The sequence below is a fragment of the Ovis canadensis genome, chromosome 21 (assembly GCF_042477335.2).
Source record: "Ovis canadensis isolate MfBH-ARS-UI-01 breed Bighorn chromosome 21, ARS-UI_OviCan_v2, whole genome shotgun sequence".
In the NCBI taxonomy this organism is placed as follows: Eukaryota; Metazoa; Chordata; class Mammalia; order Artiodactyla; family Bovidae; genus Ovis; species Ovis canadensis.
In genome coordinates, this window is record NC_091265.1 from 65,388,100 (window position 1) to 65,413,257 (window position 25,158).

General features: G+C 58.0%; 1 protein-coding gene across 10 annotated transcripts in view; it reads right to left on the bottom strand.

Annotated features, from left to right (window-relative positions):
* KCNQ1 (potassium voltage-gated channel subfamily Q member 1) overlaps positions 1-25,158 on the bottom strand; it is a 380,778-nt gene that overhangs the window by 319,931 nt on the left and 35,689 nt on the right. For all 10 annotated transcript variants that reach the window (XR_011251782.1, XR_011251781.1, XM_069565746.1 and 7 more), the window contains exon 2: positions 4,061-4,151. Coding sequence is in view for 8 of the 10 variants with exons in the window: in XM_069565746.1 (XP_069421847.1) it covers positions 4,061-4,151 (91 nt within the window). In the remaining 2 variants the exon portion in view is untranslated. The remainder of the gene's footprint in view (positions 1-4,060; positions 4,152-25,158) is intronic.

Sequence of the window (25,158 nt, forward strand, 5' to 3'; positions counted from 1 at the left end):
CTTGGAGGCCGCCTGAGGCTCCCTTGCCCAGAGCTGAGACAGCAGCTCTCCGGCCCCATAAAAACCAGCACATGAAAAGGAAGGAAGACATATGGGCTCTGTGGGAAAACACAGCTTCGAAGGACTTTTTTCCACCATTTAAGCACCGAGCTGCTCTCGGGGCCCCTCCTAGGCTCCGGGCTGCGGTCTGGCTCAGAGCTCTGGGTCCTGGCCAGCGGCAGCCTCGCGCCACGGGCAACAGCGCCACCTGGTGTCCTGCAGCCCCAGCCTGCGCAGCCGACCTCGGGGGCCTGCGAGGCCGACCTGGGGGCCTGCGACCACCGCCTCTGCCCTGCCCACACCCGCTCCCTCCGTCACACCCTGCCTGGGGTCATGCCCGTCCCCAGCCCGCAGACCACAGCCTCTCCAGGGAGCCCCCGGCCACCGCCTCCACCCAGAGCCCCGGGACCCCGGGCCTGTCTTGCCCACTGCCAGCTGCAGGGGGTGGTCCCGGCCTGCCCCGGAGGTCCCCCACCTAACCCACCCACCTCCTCCTCCCACCCTCAGGGCACCCCCTCTTGCAGGAAGCCCTCAGCATCCCTGCAGACACCCTGTCCGCCCCCCAGTCCCACTTCACCTCTTACCTCCTTCATGCCTCAACCCTTGACATAATTCATATCACAATTCATATCTTTCCTGGAGCCTGGGCCCCTGTGGCTGCATTCCTCCCGGTGACCCTGATACCCCACCGCCCGCCCCGTGGCCATGACTCCAAAGGTGGCTGGACATGGTCAGCTCAAACCCACCACAAAGGACCTGTTTCCACAGGCCAGTGAGTTACGAAATATTTGGGAACTCGGTACAGGCCATCAGAAGGTTGCATCTGAGGCCATCCTCCCCCAGGCCTTTGTTCCGCAGATAGGGAAGCCGAGGCCCAGGGCCCCACGGCAGCTCCGGGTGCCCCACAGAGCCCCCTTTGGGCTCCTGGACTCAAAGCAAAGTGTCCAAACCCAGAAGCACCGTTGTGGGCCTGTGGCGGGTGCTGCCCGTGGGCCCCTGCTCTGGGGCTCCCTGCTTCAGCCTGCAGACCCCCGTGCCCAGCCACTGGGGGAGAGCGGGGCGCACTAAGGAGGGGGAGCCCCGGCAGATGGTGGTCGCGGGGGGCGCCAGTGGTGACGGCCGAGTCTGACCAGGCGGGCGGGAAGGCAGTCTCACGACAGGTCAAAGGGTCAGTCAGCCCACAGGAGCATGTGCCAGGGCCCCGAGGCAGCGGGAGGGCCCAGGGTCAGGGGTCAGCAAACTACACGGGAGCAGAGGGAGCCAGGGGTGGCAGGAAGAGAGAGGAAGTGCACAGTACTGGGGGCCCAAGAGGCCCAGCAGATCCGAAAGCCCACCCGAGCTTCCAGAATGACCAGAGCTTGGTTTTGGAAAACCTCCCCCCCGCCCCCCCACCTCTGCCCCCCCACCTCCGCCCCAAAGCCAACAGCTGCGGTGTGGAGAGGGCGCCTGGGGGGGCACGAGTGTGGCAGAGAGAATGGGGAGGTGTAGAACAGGAGATGCACCCGCAGCAAGGGCCCTCTGCTGGGAGGTGGGGGCTGCTCGCTGGCACACACCCCCAGGATCCCAGCTCCAGCTGAGCCCTGATCCTCAGCGGGGGTGGTTTAGCTGCTCAGTCGTGTCTGACTCTGTGTGGCCTACCAGGCTCCTCTCTCCATGTGATTCTCCAGGCATGAATACTGGAGTAGGTAGCTTTTCCCTCCTCCAGGAGATCTTCCCAACCCAGGAATCGAACCTCGGTCTCCTGAACCGCAGGCAGATTCCTTACCAGCTGAGCCACGGAGGAAGCCTCAGGGAGGAGACCGCAGTTCCGAGCACAGCCACCAGGAGGCGCGCGGACCTCAGCGATGCCCGGACTGTACGCGGTCAGTTCCTCCAGGAGGCGGGGAGACGGAGACGGTCGCGGGGCCCCTTTGCCACCACGCCCAGCTCTGGGCCTCCTCGCATCATGAAGCCCCAAGGAACCCAGTGTGACTGTGAGCAGCAGTGTCGGGGGGAGCTCCCAGACAGGCCAAAAGGAGAGGGGAGGCCGGGCCCGCGGCCGCCAGAGCCTGCCCCCCATCCCGGAGCTGCCCTGGGGTGACCCACACCCTCGATGGTCTGCTTTCCAGCCCCAGAGCCGGGCCTGGGATGCGCTGACATCAGCGGTGATTCAGGAGCCAAAATCCCGTGTGGGCTGCACCTGGGGGCCCTGCCTGAGCCACAGGAGGGTGGGGCCAAGTGGCCTGCAAACCAGGACCCCCGGTGCTACAGGGCCCAGGCTGGGTGGTGGAGGGGGGGGGGGGGCAGTTCCGGGGCCCCCTACCCCGATGGGACTCAATGTTGTGGGGGCCTCTCAGTGAACCTTCCAGCAGAGGGGGAGCCGACCCAGTCACTCAGGGGCCCCGTGGGCTGAGCTATGACCCCCCCAGATCCCTACTGTGGGATCCTGACCTCAGAATCTCAGATGCAGCTGTGTTTGGAGATGGGTCTTTAAAGAGGTGACATGATAAAATGAGGTCCCTAGGGTGGGTCCTCGTCCCACAGGACTGGTGTCTTCATAAGGAGAGGCGGTCACAGCACAGACACACACAGAATGACGGTACACAGGAGAGGACGCCGTCCCAGCAGAGTCCTGCCCTCTCCCGGGGCTTGAAGGCCACGCCCAACCCAGAATGCGCAGCAGTCTGCCCGGGCCGGCGCGTCCCCTCAGGAGACGTGGAGAGCCCCCTCGCCCCGCCCCGTAAAGCCCGAGCGACCGAGGGACGCCAGTCTCTACACCCAACCAAGGCACCGGACCAGCCCCAGCAGCAGCGACTCGAGACAGACGACTCCAGAGGGTCAGAGGACAAACCCCCACAAACAGTAACAGAACAGAGGAAGTCACAGGCTGCACAGGCAACAAGGGCAGTCGCCTTCCTAGACACCAAAAAACCTCCCGGAAACATAGCGGGAGAGGTTCCATTGCCGATGGCAACAAACGACTGTTAGCATACTGATGATAGCAACAGCTGTCTAAAACCCACATCCCCAGACCATGAAGCCCTTCTGATAAACACACGCCCTGCCCGTGGACAGACCGACCCCAAGCCAGAGAGACGCTGGCCTCCCCAAATTCACACATCACACACCGACAGGCATTTTCTGGGAGCCCAACAAGCTGATCGTAAAGGCCACTGGGGAAAAGAGACAAGCAAGAATCGTCAGGGGACCCCTGAGAGAGAAGAGGGGCCCCAACGTTAACCGCACGGTGAAGCGGATCGTCGTGGAGGTGCACACACAGCTGTGGACAGAACAGGAGGCCACAGAGCAGAGCCCTGGACGTCCGGGTCCCCAGCTGCGTGGGGGAAAAAGACACACTCTGGAGTAAGTGGTGCCGGGGCCGGGGGCGAGAGGGACAGGGTGGGAGCAGACTGGATCCCTCCACCAGGATGTGCCCAATGAACCCCAACAATTTAAAGCCACAAGATCCACCCAGACAGCTCTAACCTAAGAAGGGGAAACTCCGTGAGCACGAATGCAGAGGCATCGGGTGACCGGTGGAGCCGACTGTGTAAAGTACAACAGGCTCTGCCTCGAGGCGCGTCACGAGGACTCGGGGACCCCGGCTCACAGCCGTCGGCTGGCGAGGGCAGGGGCACCCTGGGCCGAGGCTGGAGGCAGGAGCGGGGGTGCCTGCAGATCTGTGCACCAGCAGGCCGAGCAGACCGCGACCCCGGCGCCTAGTGCCCACGTCCTCTCGTCCTTCCGTCCCTCCCAGCTCAGCCCACTCGTCCCGGAAGCCCTCCCAGACCACCAGGCCCAGGGGCCCGTCATTCTTCAGCCTTCTCAGGCCAGTCGTCATATCCTGGCAAGGCAGGGAGCCAGGAAGGCGGGGTCCCCACCGCCTCTAGACCCCCAGTATTAGGGCAAGCCCCCAGAGCCAGCCCGCCGTGGGGCTCTGGCACAGGGTCCCTTGGGTGGGAGAGGCCAGGAGTGGCGGGCTTCACCTTGCAGCCCACCTGCCTGGGGGCAAGAGCGCAGGGCCCCTCACGCTGGTACGTACCATCCAGAAGAGGGTCCCTGTGGCCAGGGCAACATACTGCTCGATGGTGGACAGCACGCTGAAGATGAGGCAGACCAGGACAATGAGGAAGCTGCGGGACAGGAACGCACGCAGTCAGTGCCATGCCAGGCTGCCCGCCCCGCCCGCTCAGACACAGCCCAGGAAGGGGCGTGGGCAGGGGGCTCGCCCACCGCCCAGGGACCGGGCACTTCCGCCCGGGGCCTGAGGGCTCCCAGTGCCACCAGCCCCGACTGCCAGGTGCGCGCCAATTGCAGGCACAGCCAACAGCAGGCAGTCACCACCCGGCCAGGATGGGATGGGCTCTGACCCAGGCTACAGGCCGACGGGCCTCGGAGGCCCAGGCCGAGAAGCCAGGCGCTGCCCACGTGGTCTCCAAGGATCCAGAGGGGACATTCACGGGCAGAGAGCCGCCTGGGGACCATGGGGCCCAAGGGGCTTCCTCTGGGGTGGCAAACGTCCTGGACACGGGGTGGCAGTTGCAGGCTCCGTGGACGTCCCCACAACACGCGGCGTGCTCGACACGAGGGCTCGCCCAGACCAGGGGCGCAGGCAGCCGCAGGGAGCAGGCCCACACCACCCTCCAGCCAGCTTCCCCATGACACGGCCCGCGGCTGCTTCCTCTCAGCAGCGGGCATGCAGCCAGGGACTCGGGGCCAGCCCCAGGGCCGCCCAAGGCTGGACCCGTGTTCCGCCTCGCGCCCTCTCCTCCTGAACCCTCCTGCGGCCCACGGAGACGCTTCAGCACAGCCTGTCCAGCCACAGACACCGTCCCAGGAAAGGACATCACCGCCGCCCACACTGCCCAGCCTCACTGTACAGACGGTAACACGCGTTCCCGTGAGACGACAGCCGCGTCAGCTGCGGAGAGATGGTGCAGATGGGAAAACCGGGGCCCGGGCTCCACGCTCCCTGAGGGTGAGCCCCAAGCAGCCAAACCACGGAGGGGGGTGAGGCCAGGCCCCGGGGAGGCTCAGGGGGCTCGACAGCCTGGTCTCCTCCCGTCTGGCCCTGCCCCTCCCCACAAAGGACATTTGCGGTGACACTGAGTGTGCCCCAGGCGACTCGGACAGTCGCCCACACCCAGACCCTTCACCGAGTCACGCCTGCAAAGCCCTGCTTGCCGTGAATGGTCACGCTCGGGTGCAAAGGTCAGGACACCAACACCCCCGCTGGCCCACAGTCATCATGCCGACTCACTGGCTGAAGCCCCGAGCCACAAGCCCTGTGCCCCGCGCCACTGTCCCCAAGGCTGCAGTGAGACCCTTGGTGGGGAAGGTGCGGGCCCGGACCCAGGTCTGCGGGTCCTGCTGCCCACGGCTCCCCGGGTCCCCTACCTCCAGCCCCCGCCGCCGGGACGTGCGTGAAAAGTCCTGAACTCTCTCCCAGTCCTGCCTCCTGAGGCAGAGGACATGGGCAGAACCCACGCGGCGTCTCTGCCCCCTCAAGGCGTCGCGGTGGGCCCTGCGGCCCGCTCGGCTGCCTCGGAGGCCTGAGGGCAGCGGTCCCTCTTCTTCGAGGCCTGTCCCTGTTGCCTCTTGATGCCAGGGCGGCATCTGTCGGTGTCGGGACGACCTCGGCTATGCTCACGGAGCAGCGAGAGCTCGTTTAGAACCGCGCGCCAGGCTGGGGCACAGAGGCCCGGGGGCGAGGAGGACAGAATCTTGCCAAGACGGGGGTCTGGCCACGGCAGCTCTGCCTGTGGACAGGTCTGCAGGGAGGGCACAGCAGGGGGGGCATCCTCAGCTCCTGCTCAGAGGCACACAGAGACCCACCCCACCCACCCTGTGTGAACCTCGGCAGAGGCCCTGGGCCAGAGAGGGGGGCCCCCAGGAGCGCCCCCCTGGGGGCCGCTGGGCCTCCGGGCTCAGAGCTCACCACCCTCCACGCTGTGTTGGCCTCGGTCGCGCTGTCTTCTGAAGGCTGAGCAGCTCCTCAAATACCTGCACACGTCGTGCTGGTTTCAGAAAGAATCATTTCACAAAGGGCGCTTTGTCCGCTCCGAGTGTGTGGGCCCAGGAGCCTCAGCAAGGCCAAGGTCAGGTCCTTGCCCTTGGGGTGTTGGCAGCAACCTGGGGGGCCTGGTGCTCCCCGTCTGCCTCTGCGGGGCTGGCCACCCTCTCCGTCCCAGCTCGGGTCCCAAGGCTCCAAAGTCAGGCAGCCGCAGACCTCCGAGAGCTAGGGGAGCAAGGCCCAGGGAAGGGGGAACACCGCCCTGTTCTCTGCGCAGGTGTGCGAGTGGGGCTGGGCGGGGAGAGGGCCCCTCGGGTCCCGGTGCTGCCCGACCCGACCTCCCAGGGGTGCGTGTGCGTGCCTGTGGGAGGCGGCCGTGGCTAAGGCGAGGACGATGGCCTGTGGATGCCCTGATGGCCGATCCACCCTGGGCACACGGCCTCCGGCTCCTGCCCGAGGACGTCCATGCCCTTATCGGACATCGGACATCATTTCAGCGTCTGCGGCAACAGGTGCCCAGGAAACACAGAGGAATGCGGGAGCCGTGCCAGGGCGATGGTCCAGCAGGAGGGTGCGCCAGGGAACAGCAGGGGGCAGATGGCAGGACCCCACCCCCATGCCCACGGGCTGGGTCCCCAGTGGCACCGGTGCCTGGCAGGCTCAGCCCAGGCGGGGCAGAACAGACCAGACCCTCAGGGAAGTCCACGGGCACGGTCTCTCTGGTCCACAGGGAAACCTCTTTCAACCCTGGATGTTCCCCAGTGATGCTGAAAACGTGAATAAGAAGCACACGCTTCACGGGCAAGGGGAATACAGCCTGTTCAAGGCGCACTCGGAACCCAGAAGTGACAGACCTCTGCCGTCGGGCTCTGCGAGCTCTGAGCGAGGTCCAAGAGGCTGAGATGCAGCACTGGGCCGGTCAGGGAGCGTTAGCTGCACCCTATCTGTGCGCTCAATTTCTCTGTGACCCCATGGACTGTAGCCAGGCCCCTCTGTCCAGCGGATTTCCCAGGCCAGCAGACTGGAGCAGGTTGCCATTTCCTCCTCCAGGGGATCTTCCCGACCCAGGGATTGAACCCATGTCTCCCGGCCTGGCAGGTGGATTCTTTACCACAGCGCCACCTGGGCAGCGTATTCAATATAGACCAATTACGTGCTTGGAAAAGTCTTGTTGGTCCAGAAAAAAAGTTCTGTGTGAAGGGATAGACGTTGGGAACACTTGGTGTTGGGAATGCTTGGTGAAACACGCCAGTCACGGAAGGGAAAGGCCTGTACGATTCAACTTCCATGAGGACCCTAGAGCTGTCAGACCCACAGCAACAGAAAGCAGGATGGGGGGCCTGGCGCGGGGTGAGGAGGCGGTGCTTTGGGGACAGAGCGTGTCCCTGCCGTAAGGAGAGGCTTTGAGGATGGGTGAGTTAATGGCTGCACGCACAGCTCAGGACTTCGCAGCCCGAGCGGTACGCTTACACGTTGTCAGAGAGGTTTCACACTACGCTTATCTTGCCACAGCTTTTTTAAGTTAAGGAAAAAGAAACGGGAGACTAAGTAAATGGCACGTACACGCACGCCCTGGACTGCTGCCCGCGCTTGATTAAGGCTATGAATGAGGCTGTGTGAGGTTCAAAGACCCGCCCTCCCGGCCAGGACCTTCGGGCCGATAACAGACAAAGGGCTTGTCCTGCCACCTGAACCTCAAGGCCGAACTCGGAGCGTGTGATTTAATAGATTAGCTGCTGACGTTCAAACTCCGGCCGTATCGGAGGGGCTCCTCTTTGCACAAAAGTCACCTGGGAGATTCCAAACATCCCTGAGCAAACAGGACAAGGTGGGCTGGGGAGCCTGTGGCTGGATGTGGACACCCCCGTGGCACTGAGCCCCCCGGGGGAGGGGGAGCTGGCCTCAGGTCCCACCAGCACTGTCCGTGGGGCTGGGGAAACACTCCCCAACAGAAAGCCAAGACACGCCCCACCCCGGTCCAGCCTGTGCCCAGCACTGCCCTGGGTGGAACAGGGTCGGGCACGTCGCCAATCACGCCTCGGCCCAGGTGCTTGGCACTGTGCACCCCCTGACCCCGTGGGAAGGAGTCACACCGCCTCCAGAAGGAGACTCTGGGCTGCCCCTGCAATCCACGCTGCCCGGCTAGGGGACCCAGGGCTCAGGGACAGCGAGGCCAAGCCAGCCCCAGCTTCAAGGCAGGGGCCGAGCCTCCCCAGGGCAGGGCCCTGCTTCCAGGGGCCAGGCCACCACTCAGCACCCCACAGCCTCCAAGGGGAGCGCCGCACACAAGGCTGAGCCACAGGGGTGGGGGAGGCGCTGCGTGGGCGGGCCGGGCCGGGCCGGGGTGGAGACCCTGGGCCACTTCCAGCTTCCGGGGGCCCCGGGATCTCTGGGCTCAGGGCATGTCCTTCCAGTCTCTGCCTCCAACGTCATGCACCCCCTGCTGTGTTTGTTTCTTCTGTGGGTTTCTTCTGAGGACACCTGTCACTGAATTGCGGACCCCCTGCCCCAGAATCCAGAATCTTCTCCGCCTCAAGATCCTTAACATATCACCTCTGCAAAGATGCTTTTTCTAAATACCTAAGGTCACATTCACAAGTTCCAGGGAGTCTTCCATCTCTAGGGGCCATTATTCAGCCTCTGTGACTTATCAAGGATTCTAATAAATGATGCAGATGGTGACTGCAGCCATGAAATTAAAAGACACTTACTCCTTGGAAGGAAAGTTATGACCAACCTAGACAGCATGTTAAAAAGCAGAGACATTACTTTGCCAACAAAGGTCTGTCTAGTCAAGGCTATGGTTTTTCTGGTAGTCGTGTATGGATGTGAGAGTTGGACTACAAAGAAACCTGAGCACTGAAGAATTGATGCTTTTGAACTGTGATTCTGGAGAAGACTCTTGAGAGTCCCTTGGACTGCAAGGAGATCCAACCAGTCTATCCTAAAGGAGATCAGTCCTGAATATTCACTGGGGGGACTGATGCTGAAGCTGAAAGTCCAATACTTTGGCCACCTGATATGAAGAGCTGACTGATTGGAAAAGACCCTGATGCTGGGAAAAATTGAAGGTGGGAGGAGAAGGGGACAACAGAGGATGAGATGGTTGGATGGCATCTCCAACTCAATGGACATGAGTTTGGGTAAACTCCGGGAGTTGGTGATGGACAGGGAGCCTTGGCGTGCTGCAGTCCATGGGGTCACAAAGTGTCGGACATGACTGAGCGACTGAACTGAACTGAATTAAATGAATACATCGCTTATGATGACGAGAACTATCAGCAAATCTTCAGTGAGTCTTTAAAAGCCAGCATCAGGCATATGGTAAAGTGCGTGTCCGTGGCGCCCCTGTGAAACAGTCCAAGGTACGTTCAGAGCCCGCCCCCTCACGGCCTCAGTGCATCTGCAGAGACCCGAGTAAGGTCCCAGACTCCAGGGACTAGGATGCAGAGAGAGGTGTCTTTGCGAGGTCACGCACAGCTCAGCACCCCACTGTCCAGACCCCATCACGTCAGGGAGGGACTCGGCCCTTCACTCCCTCCCCCCTGACGTGCTGGGCGGCATCCAAGCCAGGGCTCCTGGAACAGGCCGCCCCGACTCTGAACCTCCCATGAGGCATGTTCAGTGGCACCGGCTCCTATTCCTTTCAGAGGCTCCCTCGGGCGATGCGACCGCTAGCCACGCGGGCACCAGAGGGCAGCTGGGCGCGGTGAGGCCACTGTTCCCGCAACTCCAGTCTCCATTCTCTTGGAGCCCCACGCTCCAAGGTCCCGTGAGCGCAAGATCCCATCAGACATATCCCAGAGCGCCTGTCCACAAGGAGCTCCTAGGAGACGAAGACGCTTATCCCTACCTCTCAACAGGGGCTGTCCTCCGCCTTTCGGGCTTTCAGTTGACACTTTTTCTAAAAGTGACCTGGGCCGGGGACCCCAGAGACACAGGGCCTCTCACCTCGCACTCTGGCTGGGCCCTTGGCTATTCCTGTGCGCATAGCACCTCCCTAGAGGCCAGGGCGCCTCTGTCTGGGGGTCTCCAGCCCCAGGGGACGGGCCACCAGGACTGCACCAGAATCTGCAGCCCACATCCAACTGGTCTCCTTGCCCAAGTCTTGACGTCCACCTGGCAGCTGGGGGCGATCCTGGGAGGGTGCAAATTCCACCAGCCCTCCAAGCTAAAGATTCTCCAGTGAAGTCTGAACTCCAAAGCCACCTTCTGGGGCATCCCCCTGCCCCATAGGCCTGGGCTTCCCTGAGAGAGGTGGCGGGCCTTCTGACGCCACAGCTGGGCCCTGTGTCCCCTGCCTTGCTCTCATCAGACCACTGGCTACCTGCTGCCCACTGCTGCCCCGATAGAGCAAGGGCTCTGCAGGCATAGGATGTCTGATGTCCGCTTTGAAGGCCCCATATGGGACGTGGTACCTGAATGCCTGAACAGTTCAGGTTCAACGCAAGAACTCAGTGGACAGAATTATCCATGCCACCTCCTCCATGCAGGCCTCCAAGGTTCACCCAGAAGTGAAATCCTCTTGTGCCATTTTTTTTTCTCCTTGCCCTGCCCTGCCACACCCCACTCCAGTGCCCTCCGCCAGGGCCCTGCAGGGTTTCCAATGGGCCAGGACACCAGGTAGCTCTCTACGTACCCTTTCTCCCCCAGACTGCATGCCAACAGTGCCAGGCAGAAAGGAGCTGGGGGCGGTGGGAGGGAGCTCTGATGTGAGTCGCAGCAGCCATGGCCACCCAGGTGCCAGGAGTGCCGAAGACGCAGCAGGTGAGGCTCTGAGGTGAAGACCATGGTCTCGCTGCCTGAAGTCAGCCCAGAGGCAGCAGGGGCTGCCCAGATTCACCCTCAGCCCTCCTCCGGGCCTCTTCTGGAAACCCAGGACAACACAGGTGAGGGGACAACTTGGGCACCAGGATGGGGTCACGTTCAGGAGGCCTGTGACAGGTCCACCGCGGTGAAGCACCACCGTGCTCACCAAGGACTGGACTCACAGCTCCCGACCGCTTAGTGCGGATAGAAACCCAGCTCCACCCTGGCGCCCCCAGGCTGGGGGCACTGCAGGCCCCAAAGCCCGACTGCGCCCCCTGCCCGAGGTGACAGGGTGCGGTGCCCCCAGCACGGGCCGCGCCTTCTGCAGGGCGGGTGGTGGGACAGCCAGGCCCAGCCGAGCCCGGGGAGCAGCCAGGCCATCGCCCTGCCCAGCAGCCTGGCTCCGTCGAGGACGCAGGCGGATGGCTGTGCTCATGTGCCCCACGCCCAGCATCCTCTCACTCCCCACGCGCGGCTCCACGTGAGGCCCTCATGTGTGCAGGCGGCGGGATGTCCCCCTCTGTCGATGGCCGAGCCGGCTGGGGGCAGCTGGGGGCGGGTGAGGACAGGCCTTGACAGGGGGCTTGACCACATCACCCTAAGCGGTCACGTCAGGGCCTTTCCCGGGCCCTAGAGAGGCAGCTGTGGGGGTCCCAGGGGTGGGGGTCTCAGGGATGCGGGCGCTGTGAGGATGTACATGTAGGTCTTCTCGGGAATCCGTTACACGATCAGAAACGCAACAGCCGGGACCGTCCCCAGGCTCCAGTGGTTGAGACTTTGCCTTCCAATGCTATGGCATGGGTTCAATTCTTGGTCAGTGAACCAAGATCCCACACACCAAGCAACCAAAAAGTTTAAAAATAAATAAATTGGTGTCTTAAAATATTTTTTCAAAAGTCAACAAACCAAGATCCCACAGGCCTTCCCCGGTGGTCCAGCATTAAGACTCTGTGTGTCCACTGCTCGACTCAATCCCTGGTTGGGGAACTAAGATTCCACACACTGCAAGGTGCTAACAATATGTAGGAAGAGAGAAAGAGAAAGAGAAGACAGACAGACAGGCAGCAGCCGTGTCTGAGCACCAGGCTACGGACAACTAGACTTGGGACGTCCAGCCCGGGCCACGGTCAGCCACGTGATGCGTTCTCAGCATCCGCTGGACAGCAGAGTGCCAACTGGAAGCCCGGACTCTTTCTACCACGCCCCACGCAGCCCCTAAGTGGCCCCAGCGCCTGGCAGCAAGGTGGGGACGAGCCGTGCAAATCCATACCTTCCTGTCCCCTCTGTCGTCACGAGAAGCCCCAGAAGCAGGCCCGTCCCTCGTCAGAGAAGAAAGAGGGCCTGAGGCTGCATGGAGCCCCGGGTGGAGAGCAGGACTACAACGCAGGCCTCCTCCCCCAGGCCCTGCCCCACACCTCCAGGAAAGCAGGGTCCAGCCAGGGGGCAGGGTCTCTGGCTGCCCACTGCCCACCCCCGAGGGGCTGCCCAGCCTGGCAGTGAGAGGACAGGCCCCAGATGGCTTTGGCCGGGGGGTGTCCCGGCCCTCGAGGTCTGGCGCTGGATGGGGTTAGGCCAGGGGGCTGGGGGGTGTCCTGGCCCTCGGGGTCTGGCGCTGGACGGCAGACCCATCGGAGGCAGGGCTTCCGAGCCAAGCAGACGAGCTCGCCCAGGGCCCACGGCCGTGGGGGCAGCTCTGGCCCCTGCAGCTTCGCCTCCACTAAGCCTGGCCGCCAGGCCCAGCCCGGCTGCGATAAGAACGCCTCAGAGGGTATATTTAGAAGGTGCTGGAGAACAAACTGAAGTGACCCCACGGACAGGGCCCTTATCTCCTCCAGGACGCACGTCGTCTTCCCGTGAACAGGGCCCGTCCGGGGCGGGGGAGGGGCCCAGCGGGCCCTCCTGGGGGCAGGGCAGCCGGGGCAGACAGCTGGACACACCTGTGCGTGCTCGCGCTGCCCCAGAGGCAGCCCGTCCCAGGGGCGACCCCCACCCGGCCAGCGCCTGCAGGCCTCACCTTCTGGGCTGAGAAGGGGCAGCAGGTGGCAGAGCGCTCGGACACCAGCGGGGGTGGGAGGGGTCCGGTGGGCTTCCTGCCCACAGCTCAGGGCCCTGCCCTCCTTCAAACAGGGTGACTCTGCAGACTGGAGGCCACGGCAGGGCTCCCGGAACACCTGGACCCAGCCCCGAGGAGGAGCAAGGTGCCCACAGCCCTGCTGGTGCCGGAGCGGGTGGGTGTCTCTGCACATCCCTGCTTGGGAAAGTCCTCCCTCCTGTCCACCCTAAGTCTTCCTTGCCGCAGTGTGGCCTGACCTCCAGCTGAAGGCAACCTCCTGACTCCAAGCCCCTCAGGGGCCCCCATACAGTCTGTCCTCAGGGTTAAGACCACTGCCCACACCCAGAGAAGCAGGGTCCCTGGTTGAGACTTTGAGGAGCCCATGCCTTCTCCTTCTCTGACCCCTGCTAAGCCCCCCACCCAACACTTTGGAGGTAGAGGCCCTTCTGAGAAGCCAGAAAGCCCATATGGGCAGCCCTGGCCCAGGGCAGAGCCCCCCACACCACTCCCCGGCCCTGGAACCTGCCAATATTTCCCCAGAGACAGTCCTCAACCTGCCAAGGCTGCACGCCCAGCACACGTGGGTCCCCAGCATGACCTTGGCTCCCCCACACCCACACCCCTGGTGGTCTCCTGCCCAGCACCTTGGTGGTTCCCAACCCTCTTCCAGCCCCAGCGCCCCTAAGCCTAGCAGGTCAGTGCCTGGGGAGCGTGGAGGGACAGCAGGTCCCCATGCCTGGCACCGCCCCCTGCCCCCCAGCCAGGCCTGGCTCCATGGAGGCCCCAGGCATTGACACCGGGCCCAGGACCCCCCGAGTCGGCTCATCCCACGAGCTCAGGAAGGGGCTGTCCCTCACCCCTGCCGTCCAGGGGCCCAGGTTCCCTGCACGTAGACGCCAAGCTTCTCAGGCCCTCCATTCTCCCCAGACCAGGAAGGGTTCCGGCTTCGCGGCTCTCTCCTGGGGTGACCCAGGCCGTGTGCCTCCTTCCCTACAGGACACGCTCCCCGTCCCAAGGCCGAAACTGGGGTGCAGGAGCCAAAGAGCAGGGACACCCCACTGTCGTCTCCCCGCTGCCCTGAGCCAGGAAGGCCCGTGGCTGACAAAACCAGCGTTCCAGGATGGACAGGGACAGCCCGCCGCCAGCGGGACCTGCCAACCCACACGGCCCAGGCAGGCCTCCTGAACGGGGCCCTTCACCCTGGCCTTTAGGGGCCGGCTTTGCTCTGGACGAGAAGGCCTGAGGCTCAGGGCCGCAGACGGTGCCGTTCCCAATCTTCCGCTGCAGCCCTGAGGCGCCCCAGGGAAGGGGGTCAGACTGAGAGCAGGCAGCCCAAGGTGGACCCCAGCGCAGCCGGGCCTCTGCTGGGAGCATCCCCCATTCCAGGCCGCAAGAGAGAGACCGGTCAGGCAGGGCCACACACAGGCTCTTGCACCCCCAGAGGCAGGAAGATCTTGGGGGAGGCCAGGATATTTAGGAGGGCGAGACAAGGACATCGGGGCAAGGGGAGAGATAAACATGGTTCCTCTGAGTGTGGATGGTGACCGCAAACCCAGTCCCCAGCCCCTGTCTGCCGCGCTCCTGACCCCTCCCAGGGGCCCTCCAGACTGCAGCCACAGCTGTCCCCACCCCCGGCCTGTCCAGCACCTCCACACTGGGCCGGGGCGTGGTCAGCCCCCAAGGAACACAGGGTCCCTGCCCAGTGGCCACTGCTGTGAACCCACCTGCCCACCGCCGTATGGAAGCCCTGGTCCCGCCCACTGCCAAGCTGCCACCCCGGGAGCTGCAAGCATGCTGTTCGACAGCTCCTGCCCATGGAAAGCCCACGCCACTCACTGTGGGCCTCTGCCCGGCCATCAGGGGCTGTCCCTGTGACACAAGAGGGCAGCAGTGGGCGGGGGTCACAGAGAGGCCAAGGCAGGGGCTGGAGCAGAGGAGGAGGACGAGTGGGCCCAAATTCAGGACCACGTCCCCAGACGCAGCCTCCAGGAACCCGGGGACTTGGCACTCCAGCCCTCGTCCCAGGCGGAGGATGGGGGCAGACGACCCTGTGGCTGACTCCCAGCCTGGCTCCAGCACCTCCAGCTGCACCCCAGACGTGCCCAGAGGTCCCGGGAGCCGGGGGCGTGTGGACACAGCGATGCAGGAGTGCCCTCGTCGTAGGTGTGACTGAGGGCGGGTGCCGGCAGGTGCCTTCGCGGGGGCCACCTGGCCTCGTCCTGGGACACGACGCAGCCTTGTCCACGGGAGCCACAGCCTCTGAAAGGTCTGCGCTCCGGGAAGCGGCCTGTTTCCTCCTTCTGCAGCTGGCCTGAGACGAACACCCCCGCTTCCTCTGTGCTTCTTCCTTGCCCCATGGCCGCGCCCACTCTGATCTCTGCACACACACTCGGGGCTCTCGCACACGTGTGTGATGGAGGGGCCACGGTGGACGCAGCCTGGGCCCCCGGACAGTCAAGGAGCTCCCCCCTGCAGCCAAGCCTGCTCTCCTGCATCCAGCTCCCAGGCTGGACACCCCCCGGGGCCACCCGGAACCAGGCCCGGCCTTCATCAAAGCCGGAGCCGCTCCAGGGCACGGCGGTCAGGGCCCCCTGTGGGTTCCTCAACACCGGATGCCAGAAGCGGGTCTATTTTGGTCTCTGCATCCTCCACCACACGGCCAGCAGCCCAGCTCTGCCACAGGGGGAGGTCAGCACCTCTGCCCAGCCTGGCCGGCCTAGCGGCTCCGAGGCTCGGGTCCGTCACCTGGCTCGGAGGGTGGATTCCCAGGCCGGGGAGCGACCACGACTCAGCTAAAATCAGTCCCCCTCCTCCTTGGAAGCCAACTGAGAAGGCCCGGGCCTGGGCCGCCCATGAGGCTCCGGGCTCCAGGGACAAGGCAGACCCAGGGGACGTAAACCAGAGACAAAGCAAACAGAATGAGGGCCGCGGCAGCAGCCCCAGGCACACAGAGGGGCTGTCGCTGTGAGCGACGGGGGTCGGGGTGCGGGAGGCCGCCTGGGGCAGTGACACGGCCCGCGGGAGGGCTAGGGTGGATATTCCACGCAGAGGTGAGTGCAAAGGCGGGTTAGGGCAGATATGAGGCCGGGGAGGCTGAAACAGGGTGCAGGGCAGGACTGCCTCCAGCCAGGAGGCTGGAGGAGAGCCACGCTCAGGAGCCCCTCACAAGCCCAGGAGAGGTGCCAGCCGTCCGGGCCCCCCAGCGCCAGCAGACACACGCTCTGCACTGGGCCCGGAGACCCCCAGTGGGAAGAAGGCTCAGACCATCAGAGGCGCGCCCCTGTCATGCACACCCACCATGGGGCCAGAACCTCCAACACCAGGACTCCAGAGCCAGGCTGCATCCCAACCCAAAGGCAGCATCGGCAGTGAGTCCATCCCACCCTCGCCCCTCACACCTGGGGCATCTCCCCAGCGGCTGCCCCGGGCATCCTTGGGGGGCCCTGCCCACACCTGCCGGGCCCTGTGGCCCAGCCGGCGGCCGGGGAGGCCCTGTCCCGAGAGCCCCTCTTATCTTTCTCAGTCCGGCCATGACCCACGGCGGCCACATCCAAGGAGGGAAAAAAGCAGAGGACAGGGAGGAGCAGCCAGGACGCGGCGGGACACGGGGGCCGGAAACGCCTGCGCCAGGCCGACACCTCCGCGTGCTGTCGGAGCTGCCGCTTCCTGCCGGCCGCCGAGAACAGCCGGCATATCCTCCAAGCAGCCTCCCCGACCCTGCTGGTGACCAAGACCGCCGCCCCGCCGCCCCCCCGCCCCCCGCCCCCGCAGGACACCCAGCCTTCCGGAAGCCAGGCGTTCATGAGAGCAGGGTCTCGAGCGGGGTCAGGGTTCACCAGCCCTAGGGTCCTGGGGGTGAAGGTGCAGAGCTTGGAGGGGAATCAGTGACTGACGCCGAGGGAAAAGGCTCTGGGGTCCCACCAGCTTCCCCCAAAGCCTGACGCACCCCTCATGAAACTGTGTCCTAGGGGAGGAAACTCTGAAATTCTCTGTCTCCTGAAAGAGCAAGCAGAGACGCTGAGTCAGCCACTCCACCTCCCCGCCTGTGCTGCCCTAGTCAAAAGCACATGGCCTCTCCCCAGGGTCTCACCGGTGTTACAGGGCCTGGGAAACCTGGATTCTGAGACGGCCCTGTGCCAGGGAAGGTGGGGAGGAGCAGCCTGGGGTGGGACGTGTCACGTCGGAGGGGTCTGCTCGCTGAGGTGCCGTGAGGCCAGTGGGAGATCGGGGGAGAGCCTGGTCCAGGGTCTGGGTCTGCGAGGCATCGGTGTGTGGGTGACAGGAAGGCAGGCTCGGGGCTGGTCTCCCATGAGCGAGCGGGGCAAGGAGGGAGAGCAAGGGGGCTGGGCGCCAACCCAGCAGGGGCAAACGCCCTCAGGCCCTGCCCTCTCTTTTCTCCCCACCATCTACTCCGCTCGTACACCCTCTTATCCACAGGCCCCTTGGTTGTCATCCTCACTCCAACCCACCCGGGGCAAGCATCTCCCTCCCACAGCCCATCCCAGCAACAGCCTCTGGTCTCCCCGCCCCCAGTTCCGCACCACTCAGAGGTCAGAGGATGCTGGTGAGCAGTCTGGGTGTCTAAGGAAGGGGCCCTGAGTAGGCATCATGAAAGAGAAGACCTTAGATCACACACAAGAGCAGGCTTCAGCTTCAGCGTCAGTCCTTCCAGTGAATAGTCAGGGTTGATCTCCTTTAGGACGGACTGGTTTGATCACTGGAAGGACTGAAGCTGAAGCGCCGATAATTTGGCCACCTGATGTGAAGAGCAGACTCATTGGAAAAGACCCTGATGCTGGGAAAGACTGAAGGCAAAAGGAGAAGGGAGCGGAGGAAGATGAGATGGTTGGATGGCGCCACCGACTCAGTGCACAGGAGTCTGAGCAAAGTCCGGGAAACAGTGGAGGACAGGAGAGCCGTGAGTACTGCAACTCGTGGTGCCGCAGACTCAGACACAGCTTAGTGACGGAACAGCAACAATGGACAAGCAGACGTCACGTGGACGCAAAAGTCAAAGCCTTAAACGTCTAGGAGAAAACGTGGTCAATTTCTCTTTCATGTCAGGGTCGAGAGAGGTTCTCAGTCATGACTCACAACTCAAAGGCAATAGAATGGAAAATAGATGAATTTGATTACCTAAACATAGAAAGTTTTTTTTTTAATGACAAAAAGCACCATAAATAGAGTCAAAAGACAATGATCAACTGGGAGAAAACACTCACAATATAAGCCACAAAGAACTCACATTCCTAGAATATAAATGACTTAAAAATCGAGAGCTCAAGGACCAGAAACCCAATAGAATAACACAGAAAAGACACAGACAATTGATGAAGACATGCGTGTACGCATCATACATGACCTTGAGACACATGAAAAGTGCCCAAATGCATAGTTACAGAAATGCCATCAGGTTGGCAAAAAATAAAATAGTGTGATGACGCAGCCGGAGAAGCTACGGGGAAGCAGCTTGCTCATACAGTGCTGGGGGTGCGCACGGCAAAACCCTCAGGAAAGGGAATTTGGTCTTTGCCTGGAAGAGTCAGACACAGCTGAGTGACTTAGCGCCACACCCATGCAACAGGACCTCGGGGTTTCCCAGGTGGCTGAGTGGTCAAGAATCCGCCTGCTTATGCAGGAGATGAGGGTTTGATTCCTGGGTCAGGAAGACGCCCTGGAGAGGAAAATGGCAACCCACTCCAGTGTTCTTGCCTGCAAAATCCCATGGACAGAGGAGCCTGGCAGGCTACAGTCTACGGGGTCGTAACAGTCTGACACGACTTGGCAACTAAACAACACTGATAACAAAGACTACATACTTCTCTTTTGGTTTCCCACTTCCGTCTCTAGGCATCTAGGCTAAAGAGAAAAATAAAAACGCGCAAGCCTCTTCACTGAGAAGTTGCTTGTAATTGCAAACTACTGGAAATCACCTAAACGCCCATAAAGAAACTATAGTCCATCTACCTGGCAAAGTACCAAGCAGCCGAGAAAAAGGAAGAAGAAGCTCTTGATGGACTGATATGGAGTGGATTCCAGAATGTACTGTTAGGTGAGGAGAGCAACCATGATGAGTGCCTGTAGACTTTTCAACAGATGGTGCTGGGAATATGGGACCCACATGTAGAAGAGCCCAGTCGGACCTTTACTTCACCCCATTTACAAAAATCAGCTCACAGTGGATACAGATCTCCCGCAAAAGGCCTAAAATGGTAAAACTCCTAGGAGAAGGCATCAGGGGAGAGCTTCATGGCACTGGATTTGGCAATGTTTTTTAGCTAGGACACCAAAAGCACAGGAATAAAAGAAAAAACAGATCAATTAGACTTCGTGAAAGTTAGAATTCCTATGCAGCAAAAGGAGAAGGCAATGGCACTCCAGTCCAGTACTCTCTCCTGGAGAATCCCATGGACAGAGGAGCCTGGTAGGCCACAGTCCATGAGGTCGCAGAGAGGCGGACACGACTGAGCAACTTCACTTTCACTTTTCACTTTCATGCATTGGAGAAGGAAATGGCAACCCACTCCAGTGTTCTTGCCTGGAAAATCCCGGGGACAGAGGAGCCTGGTGGGCTGCCGTCTATGGGGTCGCACAGAGTCGGACACGACTGAAGCGACTTAGCAGCAGCAGCAGCAGCAGCAGCAGGACACAATCAACAAAGTGAAAAGACAACCAACAGCTTTTGGGGAAGAGGATTTACAATTCATATCCAGGATACACAGGGAACTCCTAAACTCAATAACAGCATCAAAACCCAACTAAACAGGCAAGACCCAGCTACTGGTAGATTCCGTCTCATTGTACTTTGCAGCAGGGCAAAGGCTAACAGTTTTGTCAAGAGAACACACAGGTGGTAGCAAATATCCTCTTTCAACAACACAAGAGACAACTCTGCACATGGATATCACCAGATGGTCAATACCCAAATTAGACTGATTTATAGTCTTTGCAGTTAAAGATGGAGGAGCTATATACAGTCAGCAAAAACAAGACATGGAGCTGACTGTGGCTCGGATCATGAGCTCCTTATTGCAAAACTCAGGCTTAAATGGAAAAAAGCAGTGAAAACCACTAGGCCATTCAGGCATGACCTAACTCAAATCCCTTATGATTATACAATGGAGGTGATGAATAGTTCAAGGGATTAGACCTGTACATGAAGAATGGTGGGTGGAAGTTCACAACATTGTACAAGAGGCAGTGAGCAAAGCCGTCCCAAAGAAAAAGAAATGAAAGAAGGCAAAGTGGTTGTCTGAGGAGGCTTTAAAATAGCTGAGGAAAGAAGATACGTGAAAGGCAAAGGAGAAAAGACAAGATACACCCAACCGAATGCAGAGCTACAGAGAACAGCAAGGAGAGATGAAGGGACTTCTTAAATGAACAGTGCAAAGAAATAGAGGAAAACACAGAATAGGAAAGACTAGAGATCTCTTCAAGAAAACTGGAGATATCAAGGGAACATTTCATGCAAAGACAGGCACCATAAAGTCCAGAAACGGTAAGGATCTAACGGAAGCAGAAGAGATTAAGAAGAGGTGGCAGGAAGACACAGAAGAGCTGCACAAAAGAGGTCTTAATGACCCGGATGACCGCCTTGACCTGCTAACACACCCAGACTCGGACATGCTTGAGTGTGAAGTCAAGTAGGCCTTAGAAGCATTACTACAAACAAAGAGGGTGGAAGTGATGGAACTCCAGCTGTGCTATTTCAAATCTTAAAAGATGATGCTGTTAAAGTGCTGCACTCAACATGTCAGGAAATTTGGAAAACTCGGCAGTGGCCACAGAAATAGAAAAGGTCAGTTTTCATTCTAATCTCAAAGAATGGCAATGCCAAAGAATGTTCAAACTATCATACGCTTGCGTTCATTTCATCTACTAGTAAGGTTATGCTCAAAATCCTCCAAGCTAGGCTTTAGCTGTATGTAAACTGAGAACTCCCAGATACACAAGCTGGGCTTCAAAAAGGCAGAGGAATGAGAGATCAAGTTACCAACAACTGTTGGATCATAGAGAAAGGAAGGGAATTCCAGAAAAATATCTACTTCTGCTTCATTGACTATGCTAAAGCCTTTGACTGTGCAGATCACAACAAACTGGAAAATTCTTAGAGGTGGAGATACCAGACCACCTTACCTATCTCCCAAGAAAGCTGAATGTGGGTCAAGAAGCAACAGTTAGAACCAGACATGGAACAACTGACTGGTTCAAAATTGGGAAAGAAGTATGACAAGGCTGTCACCCTGCCTGTTTAACTTGCCCACAAAGTCCATCATGCAAAATGCCAGGCTGGATGAATCACAAGCTGGAGTCAAGATTACCGGGAGACACAACAACAAACTCAGGTATACAGATGATACCACACTCGTGGCAGAAAGTGAAGAGGAACTAAAGAACCTCTTGGTGATGGCGAAAGAGGAACCTGAAAAAGTTGGCTGAGAATCCAACATTCAAAAAACTAAGATCATGGCATCTGGTCCCATTATTTCATGGCAAATAGATGAGGAAAAAGTAGAAGCAGTGTCAGACTTTATTTTCTTGGGCTCCAAAATCACTGCAGATGGTGACTACAGCCATGAAACTGAAAGACATTTGCTCCTTGGAAGGAAAGCTACAACAAACCTAGAGAGTGTATTAAAAAGCAGAGACATCACTCTGCTGACAAAGGTCTGTATAGTCAAAGCTATGGGATTTCCAGTAGTCATGTACAGATATAAGGGTTGGACCATAAAGATGTCTGAGCACTGAAGAATTGATGCTTTTGACCTGTGGTGTTGGAGAAGACTCTTGAGAGTCCCTTGGACAGCAAGGAGATCACACCAGTCCATCCTAAAGGAAATCAACCCTGAGTACTCATTGCAAGCACTGATGCTGAAGCTGAGGCTCCAATGCTTTGGCCACTTGATGCAAACAGCCAACTCATGGGGAACGATCTGATGCGGGGAAAGATTGAAGGCAGAGGAGAAGAGGGCGGCAGAGGATGAAATGGTTAGATGGCTTCACCAACTTAATGGGCATAAGTTTGAGCAAACTCTGGGAGACTGTGAAGGACGGAGGAGCCTGGTGCGCTGTAGTCCATGGGTCACCAAGAATTAGCCCATACATAGGAAGGGATGTTTTGAATCTAGCATTAAGTGATTTGACTTGAAGTGCCAGCACGTTCTCTTATGGGATACCCCAGGATGGCTCAGTGGTGAAGAATTTGCCAACTCATGAGCCGCAGGAGCAGTGGGTTTGATCCCTGGGTTGGTTTGGGAAGATCCCCTGGAGGAGGAAATGGCAACCCACTCCAGTATTATTGCTGGGTCACAGTCCACGGGGCGCAAAGAGTCGGACGTGACTGAGCCAGTGAGCACAGCAGCAAAACAGACATGGTCGAAACGCACGTCCTGCAGAACCAAGTGAGAGATCACAGCGACAGACTGCCTCTCCTGAAAGGTTTTTCCTTTCGGAGAAAAGGAGCCAGGCTGTTTATTTTCTGTGAGTCATCCTTGTAAAATGCTAAAACCTCCCTGGAGTATTTCAAGCGTGAAGAATCATTTTGGCTACGTAATGTGCAGATCCCAGTGAAAAAACAAAAATGTTGAGCCCCTTGTTAGAAATGCATAGTAATTTTAAGTTAGCAACAGCAGAGTGTTAAAACCAGGGCAGAACCTTCTAAGCAGAAGGTCTCCACGATTGCACAAGGGTTCAAGCTCATGAAACCAGTCCTGAACACCCCACCTCTTCTTATAGAATCTTTTAAAATGATTGGTCATAAAGTTTGTTCGAGTTTTTCCATAACATCTTATGGAAATGAACTTTTGGGCCAACCCCAAATCATCAATATCTAAAGCTATTATCCACAGTTTATGTCATCGTGAAAATGCGAATTAAAGCAACAGGGAAAGAACACTGTGCATCTTTTAGAATGTCTGAAGTCCAGGACACGGACAACACCAAGGGCTGCTAAGGATGGGCCGCAACAGGAACGCTCGTCGTTGCCAACAGGAACACAAAACAGGCTTCTTTGGATGCAATTTGGCAAGTTTCTTACAAAACTAAACGCCCGCTTACTATATAATTCAGCACTTGTTCTACCCGGCATCGGCAGCCCACCCCAGTATTCTTACCCGGAAAATCCCACGGACACAGGGGTCTGGAGGCTACAGTCTATGGGGTCACAGAGAGTCAGACATGACTGAGTGACTGACACTCCACTTGGTATTCACCCAAACATGTTGAAAACTTAAAACTAGCACACGAAAGCTGCTCAAGAATATTCACAGCAGCTTTATTTGTTACTAAGAAAACAAGGAAGCAACCAATATATCCTTCAATAAATGCATGGATTTAATATTGTGCAATTCAAAGGATAGAATGTCATGCAGTCTTAAAAAGAAATGAGCTGCCAAGCCATGAAAATACATGAAAAGTACTTAAATTCGTATTTCTAAGTCAAGATACCAATATGCATAGACTACCAATTGTCTGGTTTTGCTGCTGATATTCTGGAAAAGGCAAAACTATGGTGATTGATGGTAAAAAAGATCAGTGTTTCTTAGGAGTTTGGGCTTTGGAAAGGATGAGTGGATGGATCGCAGAGGATTTTTAGTGCAGTGAAACTACTTAGTATAAGATAATGAAGGATAATATCACCATACATTTGTCGAAATTCGTAGAATATCCAGCACTAAAAGTGAGCCTGCTGTAAACTGTCAGCTTTATGTAGTTATGATGTGGCGATGCGTATCCATCCGTAGCAAAGAAGAACAGCATTCTAGTCCGTGACATTGCCAGCTGAGAGGCTGTAAATGTGTCGTGGCATGGGCCTATCTTAGAAATGATCAGAAAATTTATAAAACTTCACTGAGACTGATCAAGAAAAAAGAGAGATAACACTCAAATTACTTAACAGAAATAAGAAGCTTTAAAAGAATCTTACCATATTGAAAAGCAGAGACATTACTTTGCCAACAAAGGTCCATCTAGTCAAGGCTGTGGTTTTTCCTGTGGTCATGTATGGATGTGAGAGTTGGACTGTGAAGAAAGCTGAGCACCGAAGAACTGATGCTTTTGAACTGTGGTGTTGGAGAAGACTCTTGAGAGTCCCTTGGACTGCAAGGAGATCCAACCAGTCCATTCTGAAGGAGATCAGCCCTGGGATTGCTTTGGAAGGAATGATGCTGAAGCTGAAACTCCAGTACTTTGGCCATCTCATGAGAAGAGCTGACTCATTGGAAAAGACTCTGATGCTGGGAGGGATTGGGGGCAGGAGGAGAAGGGGGCGACAGAGGATGAGATGGCTGGACGGCATCACTAACTTGATGGACGTGAGTATGACAGAACTCTGGGAGTTGGTGATGGACAGGGAGGCCTGGCGTGCTGCAATTCATGGGGTCACAAAGAGTTGGACACGACTGAGTGACTGAACTGAACTGAAAAGAATCTTAAGAGCAATTATATGGTAACAACTTAGCTGACAGATACAATTTCTAAAAAAGACACAAACAATATAGATTCAAGGAAAAAATAAAGACACGAATGAGCTTTTACTAAGAAAAAGTTAGATTAATAATAATTAAAACTCTACCCAAAACAAAAATTTTGTGTCCAAGTGGCTTCACTGGTGAATTGTCCTAAACCTTTAGAGAAGAATTAATAACACAATATTGCACAGAATATATCTACTACTGTGGGCAAGAATCCCTTAGAAGAGATGGAGTAGCCCATATAGTCAATAGAAGAGTCTGAAATGCAGGGCTTGGGTGCAATCTCAAAAATGACAGAATGATCTCTGTTCACTTCCAAGGTGAACCTTTCAATATCACAGTAATCCAAGTCTCTGCCCCAACCACTAATGCCGAAGAAGCTGAAATTAAACGGTTCTATGAAGGCCTACAAGAACTTCTAGAACTAACACCAAAAAAAAAAAAAAAAGATGTCCTTTTCATCACAGGGGATTGGAATGCAAAAGTAGGAAGTTGAGATACCTAGAGTAACAGGCAAGTTTGGCTTTAGAGTACAAAATGAAGCAGGGCAAAGGCTAACAAAGTTCTGCCAAGAGAACGCACTGGTCATAGCAAACACCCTCTTCCCACAACGCAAGAGACAACTCTACACATGGACACCACCAGACGGTCAATATCGAAACCAGACTGATTTACTCTTTGCAGTGGAAGATGGAGAAGCTCTATGCAGTCAGCAAAAACGAGACCACGAACGGACTGTGGCTCAGATCATGAACTCCTTATCGCAAATTTCAGACTTAAATTGAAGAAAGGTA